The following is an 11,439-nucleotide window of genomic DNA, read 5'->3' as shown; positions in this document are numbered from 1 at the left end:
CTCTGACCTAAAATATCTTTGCTTTTTGGAAAAAGGCTTCTCATGCTCTCTGCAACATCCTGTGTACTATATCCCTCCTTCCCAAGACCACAGGAGAGCTGGTTCCCCACTGCAGTGAGGTTTGGTCACTCCTATTCTACAGGGGAGAGGAGGGCAGCAATGCACAGTGGGTGCAAAGTAGCTAGCTGTTCTCAAACCCAAACCCTGTTTAATTTCTGCTGCTAGAGCCTTGATATGTCCATTTGTTTCAGCATGCTCTGCAGTAGTGGGTCTCAACCTTTTTTGTACCAGGACACACTTGTAAACATCAATGGCCAGTCCCTGCCCAGTGCCCTTCACTCCTGGCCCTCTGATCCATTCCCCTTAGAGCGTGGGGCTGGGGTGCTTGTGTATGGCATAGCAGGTGTAGGTAGGGAATGGGGGCCCCCAAGCAGCCTAAAACTCTGCCAGCCTGCAAGGAAAAAGCCATTGTTTCCCATGTTTTTTCTCATTGAAAGGAGAATGCTCAAGTTGCAGCAAGGGAAGTTTAGGTTAGATATTAGGAAGAATTTTCTTACAAGGAGGGTAGTAAACACTGGAACAGGTTACCCAGAGAGGTGGTGGGCTCTCCATCCTTGGCGGTTTTTAAGACTTGGTTAGTAGGAGCTTTGCCTGGGATGATCTAGTTGGGGATGGTCCTGGTTTGAGCAGGGGCTTAGTCTAAATCAGTGTTTCTCAACCTGTGGCTCATGGGCCAAAAGTGGATCACAAGAATATATGAAAGGGTCATGAACAAACTAAAAATGGATCAACAAATTTTAAAAATGGATTCTCCTTTAAAGGACAAAAACGTGGGAAACTGTGGCTCCACACACCCACTCCCTGCCCCACACATTGCGGGGTTGGGGCCTGGGAATGGAGAGGCAGTGGGTTGGGAGTGAGGGGCACTGCATGGGAACTGGCGATCAATGTTTATGAATGGGTCCTGGTACCAAAAAGGTTGAGACCCACTGTACTAGATGACCTCCTGAGGTCCCTGCCACCTTCTATGATTCTATAATAATCCATTTTAAAAGTTTGTCCGTGACCCTTTCATACATTCTTGCGACCCACTTTTGGGTCACAACCCATGAGTTGAGAAACACTGCTCTACAGGGAAGCCTGCAGATTACGCCACCTTCCTCAAGTGTCACGTGTAGCCAGACATTATTCAGGGTCCTTATAAATAGCAGGTAAGCAGGGACCAGCCCTGCATCTCTCTGAGCCATGGGGCTGCTCGTGCTGCTGGGCTGTCTCTCCCTGTGGGCTGGGCTGGCGCTGGCTGAGGTGGGATCATCGTTCAGTAAATGCCAACAATATTTATACAAAACAGTTGAGCCAGAGGGGTTCAACACTCAACACACAGCAAAGATCTGCCAGAAGAATGAAAAGGCTTACCACTTCGCCACGCTGTACGACAAGGAAAGCCGCACCCCGCGCTGGTCTGCATACACACTGAAGAGATGTGGAAAACAGCCACATAAAAAGCATAACTGGTTCGTGGAGCCACAGGTCAGTCCCAGCACACTAGGTCAGGCATTGTGGGGTGCAGAGCTGCTTGGGAACCGGATAAAACTGAGATGTAAAAGCGTAAGGTGGAAGAGAGAAGAAGGGATGTTAGGACTGGGCCCTGGGACAGAGTGAAAGATGTGGGGATGTGGAAGGTGCTGAAAGCAGGGGGAAGGGGCAGACGCATGACTCTGAGTGGGCTGGGTACGGTGCAGTGAGATCCCACTGGGTTGGAAAAGAAAAGTGGGGGGGCAGCTGATACCCCAGGAGAGAGAGGTGGAGGGGTTCCTACCTGGTATAGGAGATGGTTGTTATTGGGCAATGGTCCCAGGCTGTAAGACAGGAAGGGAGGAAGGGAAAGGGGGCAAGGATAGGTTATAAGTCCCTTCTTCTTTGTGTTGGATCAGCTGCTAGGTCAACTCAGGATCCCAGAGATGAGAACAGAAGAAGACTCAGGCCTGACCCCAAGACAACTGCAGTCCACTCAAGCCATCAGCAGGGACTATGAAAACACCAACTATGACCCTGGACAGCTGAACCCAAGCAGATTCCAGTGTGACAGCAGCCGCAGGGCCACCTTTACCTTCACCAACACTGTTCCCATGCAACCGTGCTTCAACCAGATCCACTGGCGCAAGCTGGAGAATAGCCTGAAAGACAAGTTAACACAGAACTGCCTCAATGAGGGAGGAACTGCATACCTGGTGACGGGAGCTGTTGCTGGCAGTGAGAAAATCCCCCAAAAAAGGGAGGATGAGGAAGCGGACCGTCAACGGGCCTACGACCGAGTGGCAGTGGCCAGCTATATCTGGACAGCCGTCTGCTGTGACAATGCCAACAACAACCGCAAGTTCTCCTTCGCCTTCCTGGCAGAGAACAAGGAGGAATCCAAGCTACGAGTCCTCTCTGTGGAGCAATTAAACCAGGAGCTGCAGAAAATGTACAATACTCAGAACATCAAGGTCCTGGCAGATGACTGCAATGCCCAGAGCCAGAAAACCCAAGAGGTTTTCTCAGCAATTGAACAAGATTTGTACAGTGCCTTCAGGGACCTGATATTTAATTTGTATACTCAGGTCCTCCCCTCAGACAAGAGGAAAAACCTTGACAAAGAGACCACCCAGGTAATGAAGAGCAGAAACGTGAATCAGCGCAAGGTGCAGCTGGGAAGTGTTGGGCTTATTCAGGAGGTCGGCAGCACAAAAGACTGGCACAACCTGTTTCTGAAAGCGTACGAGCAGGACAGCCTGTCATGTGTGCTGTCTCATCCTGCTGATGCCACTGGACTTGCTGACACTTCAGGCACTTTACGCAGAGTGTGCACCTTCCAGGAACAAAAATACCTTCCCGGCTCTGACATATCAGCACAAGGCTACCATTGCTTTGGGCAGGCCTGCGGGAAGCACAAGGGACAAGCCTACAGCTGGTGTTACATTTCAGCCAACAAGAACTGGGATTACTGCTGTACTAAGAAGTGCACGAAAGATTACAAGTGTGCGCGAGGAGATGGAGGAACAGCGACTTGCTCACCGCAATACTCAGCTGTGACCGTGAAAGGGCACCAGTGTCGTGCTGACTTCCCTTGCGGCCTCTATCACCAAAACTATTTCTGGTGCTACACAGACTATACGATGAACTGGGATTACTGCTGTGCTCCGAACCACTACTGTGGGAAACATGGTTACAGCTACCAGTGGTGCTATATAGGAACTGAGACATCGTACTGGCAGTACTGCAATCCCTGAGGTGCCAGCCAGGCAGGGCCCCTCCACCACCATGCAGGGGTGAGGGGACTGGGGGGAGAGCATATTTTCTCTTGTTCTTAGTGCAGCTGTTAAGTGCTGAAATGTGAATCGGTGGCAGTAAAACTGCTCATTGCATTGCGGGGCCCAGCGAAGGCCACCTTGCCAGGTGCATGGTCTGATGGACACTCCAGAATCAGGGGCATGACAAGACAACTCTCGCCTCTCATTGCAATGGACTCATAGAAATGCTTTTTCAAAAGTGAGGAAACGTTGTGTAGCTTGTGTGCATGACAGCACCACATTACTAACGCTGTGCTTCTTGCTGAATTAATAAACTTGCAGAGTGATCCATAACAGTGAAGTAAGCTTACTTAAGGGCAGCTCTGACAAGGAAAAGTCTCCTGAGAGGGATTTTAGCTTTGCATTGCATGAGCTCAGGCTCTCCAAACTCATTCCAAAGAAGCCCGTTCTCTCCTTACTAAATACCAGTGGCCAGGTGCCAAACAAGCCATAAACTTGGCCTACTGGATGTCAGTTTAAAATCTAGCTGGAACCTCAGTACACTCCCGAGTGTGACCCAGCCGCGTGCTGACAGTGATCAGCTACCAAAACAAACCCCCAAAGGACACAGGGATTTTCCCTGTGTCTCCTATTACCGGATGGACGACAAGCTTTAGCCAAGCCAAGATTACTGGGCCCAGACACAGGGCACTAAATGGTTGGCACAGCAAGTGTGTTGCAAGTGGGAAAGGTGGGCCCCACACTCCTCCAGCCCCCGCAGGTGGAAATGGGAGAGACTCCCCAGGGTCCACACTTCATTCAAAGCAGCAGCCCTCTCCAACTCTGGCTGCCTGCTCAGATGCGTGCTGCACACTGCACCCTCTTCACGCAGGCGGGGACCCACAGGTGCCACTTGCAGGGTGCATCCTACCCTGCCTAGAGTGGGCACTGGATCAGGTAGTCTGGGGCAGGGAGAAGGGGATCTGGCGCACAGTGTGACCCATGCTACAGCCACCTGCTGTGCCCAGTGTGGGCCTGATATGACACAAGCAGCATTGGGGGCTGGATGGTGGGGCTCAACAGATGAAATCCAGCCCACAAGACACATGTTTGACACCCTGAGGTAAGATATTACTACCTCCCAAGTCAGAAAAGAAGACATGAGGTAAGTCTACAAACCAACTGTAAAAGGCCCAATGCCCCAGTGGCAATCATCACACCTCCTGCTGGCCCCACTAAGGCAGCCTCCCTTTGCCCTCGCCTGCCGTGCCTTGATCTCATTAAGGGAATTAAGAAAGAGATGCAGCCCAAGGGGCTTAGAGCCAGCCATCATTTGGCCTCTTGCCCCATAGCTCTCACTCAGGCCCCTCTTATCCCAATCAATTCTTCCTGCAGGCGGTCCCCCTTCACCGACAAGTGCCGCACAAAGACACCCATTTCCTTATGGGATAATCACACCCTCCAAACCTGCCCTACAGCCATGCCTATGCCTTACGGCTGTTTCCACTCATCACTTAGGTGGCGCCTTCCCCACACCACCAGGCCACCTGAGGTCTCTACTCCCTTGTTGCAGCCTCGACCTTCCTGGCTTCCACCCCCACTGCTCTGACTGGTCCCTTTGGCCTGCACTGACTGTGCAGGGCCTGGCTCCTCAGGCTCCAATTCTGGTCTCGACCCCTTGGGCTTTTTTCTCTTCCATGCTCATAGGCTCTCTGGTCCCAACCTCTACCCCTTACTGGGCTCTTTCCAGGCCTATTTCTGCCCTTCTTGGACAAGGTGTTTGAGCCTGCTTCTTGCCCCTTTCTGGGCTGTGGGGTACCCCACCCCATGCTCCACCCCTCTCTGAGCTGTGGAGGCATTTGTAGACATGACTGTGCAGCAGTGCCAGGCAATTTTAAAAACTTCCAAGTTGCGGCACATTCATTTGTATACATGGTGAGGTAAGTGCGCATCTGCACTGGGAAAATGGTGGTGGGTTCACTAGCCCTGTTCCTACTCCTTGTGGAATACAAGCCCTTAACCCTTGCTCTGCCTCTCCCAGGCTTTTCTCTCTCTCCTGTCACCATCAAGACCCTGCTGTCCAGCCAGGCTCAAGACTGCCACGTGCCCCTCCCGGCACCACTGGAGCTCCTCTCACTCATTTATAGTCGCACCCAAACCACCAGATAAAATTCATATGAAAAGCAGAAGCCCTCTGGCCCTAACTACGCTCTCAGCACCCTGGCTGCCACTGAATTCCCTTAGCACACCAGCTCTCTGAAATCCCCATCCGTTCTGAGGCTCATCCCCTGCTGGCCCTTCGCTCCGGACTGGCACCTCTCAGAGACAGCAGGATCTCTAGCAAGCTCTCATCAGCAGGCCCCCTACTACACAGCTCTTTCTCCTTTAGCTTCCAGGCCCAGACTGACTGCTCTGCTTCTGGCTCTGGCCTTGACTTACAGGTCACCAGAGCCCTGACCCCTCCCCATCAGGTGACTCCCTGCCCACTCTGAAGCTGTTCTCTAACAAGCTTTGCATCTTTCTACCCTTCAGGATAGGCTAGAGCAGCAGACCTGGCACTGCAGAGGGTCTTGCATGCTTCCCCAGGTTGCTCTACTATACTACTATGTCTCTGCTACTAGCATAGTAAAAGCTACTTCTCCTGCAAAGGGCTTCACCAGCCAATCACTTTGCAGCTAGGCCTCTTCTTACTGCCTGAGTGCATGTTGTGCCTTTGTTTTTTCTCTCAGCAGCAGGACCATGGGTTCCCTTACACCGCAAAACAGAAGAATAAGCACATTTCTCTAAGTCTGTCGAGCTACCTGCAACACCACACTACAGATTCCTACCTCCATCAACTGCGGGTGAGGCAGGAGGGAAGAAGAAGGTAGCAGCAGGCTGACAGCAGGTGGTCTCAGATTTGCTGAAGTCTGAAACCTCCCTCTCCTTCCACTTTCCCTTCCTCTTTGCCGTGCCTCATAAGGACAGCACTGAGGGATAGGCATTGTGTGGAGCTCCTGCTTCACTCACTGTCAGGTGACCAGCTGCCTGGCATTTGAATCTCCAGTGTTGCACGGGAAGCACCTGGGAGAGACACCACGTGCCCCCATCCCAGTGCACCAGACACAAAAAACCTATTACCAGAGATGCAAACTCAGTGTCACACACACTGGTGAGTCAGAGCCAGCCCCTTGAAGTGGGCAGGATATGGGGGCTGCTGGGCAATGAACAGGGCCCACATGCTGGTGGCGCAGAACTGAGTGGTCAGGAGTTTCCTGGTTCTGGGCCACAGACCAGCTGTTGCAGGCATCCCCAGGTTCAGGGCTGTGTCCTTTCCCAGGGAGCCCTGCCTTGCCCCAATTCCTGTCTTTTGACCTCTGAACATACAGACAATGCTGCACATTCGTTCTCTCCTTTCAATGAACTCAACATCACCACAACCACCCCCACTATGTCCAACTCAATATTTCTTGATCCTTGTTTCATTCTGCAATTCCCCAGAAGTGACCACCATGTCTTCACTCCCAAATATCCATGCACCCATTTGGGCAAAATCTTCTTGCTTATCTCTGATCTCCAGAGTGGCTGATAAAAAAACAGACAAAACTCTAGTACAAAATTTTGCAACTCCTCTTCTTTGGCAGGCCACAGCTCTGCACAGCTCATCACCCATTCAACTGTCAGCTTCCAAGCACTATGGGAGCTCAGCACTTTCTCAGCTTAGCTCAGCTGTCTATTGCAAACCAAGGAGAAGCCCTTTCAATTTGCCCAAAGCCTATTTCACTTTTAGGGGTTGAAGGAAAAAGACAGATGTATAAGTGAAGTGCTTCAAGCCATACCCTAATGGCATACTTTCTCCATTTGGAGCACATCAGCACTATGTAGACATACAGGTGCCACCCAGCTAAAGCCTCTCAAAATGTGCCTGAGCTGTTGCTGTTGTGCTGCTCCACAGCTTGGGCCTGCCGATGCGTTTTCCAAACAGGCTTCTTGGCCACAAATCCCCAGAGGTTTCAAAAGATAGTCTAGTGAGTGCAGCACAGCCTTGTGGGCTTTTATCTGCCAGGCCTCTGCTCTCTGCTTCCTGCCATCCCAAGGAGAGCTGTCACAATGGGGTTGCACCATCTTATAGTTTCATAGCTAGTAGCATCAGAAGGGACCTGAGCAGATCATCAAGTCTGACCCCCTGCCATGGACAGGAAAGAGTACTGGGGTCAAACGACCCCGGCTAGGTGAATATCTAACCTCCTTTTGAAGATCCCCAGGGTAGGAGCGAGCACCACTTCCCTTGGAAGTTGGTTCCAGATCCCAGCCGCCCTGACCGTGAAGGAGTGCTTCCTGATGTCTAGCCTGAATCTACTCTCCACCAACTTATGGCCGTTATTGCTAGTTACTCCTGATAGTGCTCGGGAAAACAAGGACTCTCCCATTGCCTGCTGGTCTCCCTTGGTAAGTTTGTAGATGGCCACCTGATCCCCTCTCAGCCTTCTCTTGTGGAGGCTGAACAGGTTCAGGTCCCATCGCCTCTCCTCATCGGGCCTGCCCTGCTGCCCCCGATCATGTGAGTGGCCTCCTCTGGACCCTCTCCATGTTGTCCACATCCCTCCTGAAGTGCGGCACCCAGAACTGGACGCAGTACTCCAGCTGCGGCCTGACCAGTGCCACGTAGAGGGGGAGGATCACCTCCTTGGACCTGCTCGAGATGCATCTGTGGATGAATGACAAGGTGCAGTTAGCCTTACTGACCACTTTTTTGCATTGACAGCCAATGTTCATTTTGGCATCAATGATGACTCCAAGATCCTTTTCTGCCTCTGCACTGACGAGAAGGGAGCTCCCAGCCTGTAGGTATGGTGCCGGTTCTTCCTCCCCGGGTGCATCACCTTGCACTTGTCAGTGTTGAATCCCGTCCTGTTCTCATCTGCCCACCCCTGTAACCTGTCTAGGTCTGATTGTAGCCTGTCCCTCCCTTCTAGCGTGCCTACTTCTCCCCACATTTTTGTGCCATCCATGAATTTGAACAAGGTGCTTTTCACCCCCTTGTGCAAGTCGCTGATGAAGATGTTGAATAGTGTGGGCCCGAGGACCGAGCCCTGAGGGACCCCACTGCCCACTTCCCTCCAGCTCGAAAATGACCCAGCCACCACCACTCTCTGGGTGCGGCCCTCCAGCCAATTTGCCACCCACGTGACTGTGTAGGCATCGATGCCACAGTCACCTGATTTTTTAATGAGAATGGGGTGTCAAAGGCTTTCCTAAAGTCCAGAAACACTATGTCCATCGTGACACCTGCGTCCAAGGATTTTGTGACCTGGTTATAGAAGGCGACGAGGTTGTTCAGACAGGACCTGCCTTGAATGAACCCGTGTTGGTTGCCCCTAAACATAATCTCCCCTGCTGGTCCCTTGCAGATGTGCTCCTGGATAATTTTCTCAAAGAGCTACTCCAGGATTGAGGTAAGACTGATGGGTCTATAGTTTCATGGGTCCTCCATCCTCCCTTTTTTGAAAATGGGGATCACATAGCCCCTTTGCCAGTCCTCAGGCCCCTGGCCAGAGTACCACGAGTGCTTGTAAAGCTGTGCCAGGGGTCCCACACAGTCTCTCATGCTGCAGTGCTGTGAGCCACTAGTTCAGCTCCTGAGCCCAGCAGAGAGGCTTTGCCTACCTGGCCATACTTGCTGCCCTCTTGCAGCTCACCTCTCAGCTGCTGCTCTACACCAGGCAGGGCCTGGGGACTAGTCCAGGTCCTGGAGCACAGCCCAGCTGTTGCAGTCATCACTATGTTCAGGGCTGTGTCTTTTCCCAGGGACCTTGCTCCAACTTCTTCCCTATGATCACTGTGCGAACAGGCACTGCTGGTTTATGATTCTCCCCTTTTGATCCAGTCAAGACTCCCTACAGCCATCTAGCACCAGACAACCGTTTCTTGGTCCCTGCTTCATTTTGCAGGTTCCAGGAACTGACCACCATTTCTTCATCCCTTCCCCATGCACCCGTTTGGGGCCATATCTCTTTGCTTACTTCACTTCTGCAGATCGGCTGATAAACAACCGTTAGAACAACTTTTTACAACTACCCTAAAATGAAGGGCACCTCCTTGAAAGTGCTGCTTGCTCAAGGGCAACGGGCCTGAGGATGAAGCTGATGGGGCAGCATGAAGAATGGCCTTCTCTGGTACCCTTGCAGGCCATCTGCCACTGAGTCAGGACCAGACACAGAGCAGTGGTTCTGCTATGGAGCCCTTTTCCATTTGATCTGGTGTCAACCAATTTTGTTTTCCATCTTCCTTGCTGTCATCATGGGCGCTTGGACACATGACAGGTCTTTTCCACCACTTCAGTTTAGGTATTTCTATCCCTGTTACAGTGAGGGTCCTGATCCTTTTTATTTTCCAGCAGTCTTCCCTCCTTTTCAGTGTCCTGGGGTTGGGGGAAGGGAGAACCGTGGAAGAGGGTAAGTGGACTAACAACTGCAATGCATCATTGCAGACTAACCTACGTCAGGATGTAGTTTTATTTGCAACGATGCAAACTCATTTAGTGACCCCAGAACTCCTGCATGTGTCCAGTGTGACGCCATTAAGCCACACAAAGTGACATTTTTGTCAGACGTATATGGTAATAGCATCATGTGTACAAGTACCCCAAAGTGTTCATCCGTGACTGTCTGCCACATGGCATCTGCATCAAGTACAGGATGGACGGGAAACTTTTCAATCTCTCCCACCTTGGTGCCAAAACCAGAGTTCCTCTGCCAACCATTTTTCCCTCCTCCCTGCTCTGCCTCATAACAACAGCACTATGGGATAGGCATTGTGTAGAGCTCCTGCTTTATTTGTCAGCAGGACAATTAGGGAGAGGACAATTAGGGAGGACAAAGCAGACACTTCCAGTGATTATGCAGTCAACCCAACTACAGTTAAGTCGATAAAATAGATGGGGGAGGTGGTAAAAATGCCTGGCACTTCAGTCTTCAGTGGTTTCTGCCCTTAACTTCTACACTGATAGCACACACATTACAAGAGACAAGAAGTCAGATAAAGGACATAACCACTTATTGGAGTGGAACGCAACATGGTTAGGATATTATTGCCTCCTAGTGGAGATGCACTGTGTATAAAGAGAGTTTTCCAACCAACACAGCAGTTACAGCTCTTCCTCTCTGCACCTGCATCTACAGCCTTGGAGGCAGGAGCCCACACTCATGCTACTGCCCTTCCTGCTCTGGCTGCATATTGAGCTTGCAGGGCAGTCCCACTTGGCCACACAGGCTGGACCATACTGGAGCACCCCTGAAAGGGTCTCAAGGCACCGGCATCCCACCTGAAAACTACTGCTATGAAGCCAAGTGATGCTGCTCTTCCTCATTTCCCTAATAATCCTAGTAGCCCTTCTCTGCACCTTGTCCAGTGCAATTCGTCTTTTGAGAACACAGTAAACTGTACTTGTACACAGTGATCTCACTGCTTTTTTAATGTGTTACAATGGCACTAGTACCTCCCTGTTTTTGCTAATGATACCTTCCCTTATACGCCCTAGAACGGCATCAGTTTTTTTTTCACAGGAGCATTGCACTTGTGGCTCATGGTAATCCTACAGTAGATTAATATGTTTCTACTCTGCTACCCAAAAACTACGAGCCACCATCTTATAGCCTGCATATTAGTTAAATGCATGACTCTGTAATCTTAACTGTCACACCACTTCTCTTACTCATATCCAGAAGCTTATCAAATTTGACCTGCATGGAAGACACTGCCTAGACCCTACCTACTGCAGCACCTGTTGTTTGGATGAAAACTCGAGCATCCTCTCAGTGAAAGGATGTGAGAACCAGCTTCTCCTGTTCCCTGAGGGAGTGCTCAGGTGCTGGAAACCACACAGGTCACTCCTTCTGCTAGACCCCCCTGCAGCCTCCAGGGAGCCAGGCCTGCCCTTCCCCCTCTCTCTAAAGAAAAGGAGCAGGACAAGGCTTAGCCATTGGGTGTCTTTACACATGATGATTTTTGCCATTTTAAGCGTTCCGAAACCATCAGTACGTGTGGGTGACTTTAGACTGTTTTAAACCTCATTTTATGGGTTTTAAATGTAAGCCATACTGGTATTGTGTCTTGGCATCCTACCAAGATCAACTTTTTTGCATGCATATTTAATTGAGATTATTCATAGTGGTAATTACTAATTGCT

The 11,439-nt window shown here is 50.9% G+C and overlaps 1 protein-coding gene across 1 annotated transcript; it reads left to right on the top strand.

Annotated features, from left to right (window-relative positions):
* Positions 1-1,245: 1,245 nt before the first annotated feature.
* On the top strand, positions 1,246-3,321 carry LOC149852528 (uncharacterized). The gene is made up of 2 exons (XM_090030039.1): positions 1,246-1,530; positions 1,935-3,321. The coding sequence occupies exons 1-2, from the start codon at positions 1,246-1,248 to the stop codon at positions 3,270-3,272; spliced, it is 1,623 nt and encodes a 540-aa protein (XP_089886165.1). The 3' UTR covers positions 3,273-3,321.
* Positions 3,322-11,439: the final 8,118 nt, after the last annotated feature.

This window comes from Crocodylus siamensis, chromosome 15 (genome assembly GCF_052110815.1).
Source record: "Crocodylus siamensis isolate JL-2025a chromosome 15, ASM5211081v1, whole genome shotgun sequence".
Classification (NCBI taxonomy): Eukaryota; Metazoa; Chordata; order Crocodylia; family Crocodylidae; genus Crocodylus; species Crocodylus siamensis.
This window is presented reverse-complemented; position numbering and strand designations above follow the sequence as displayed.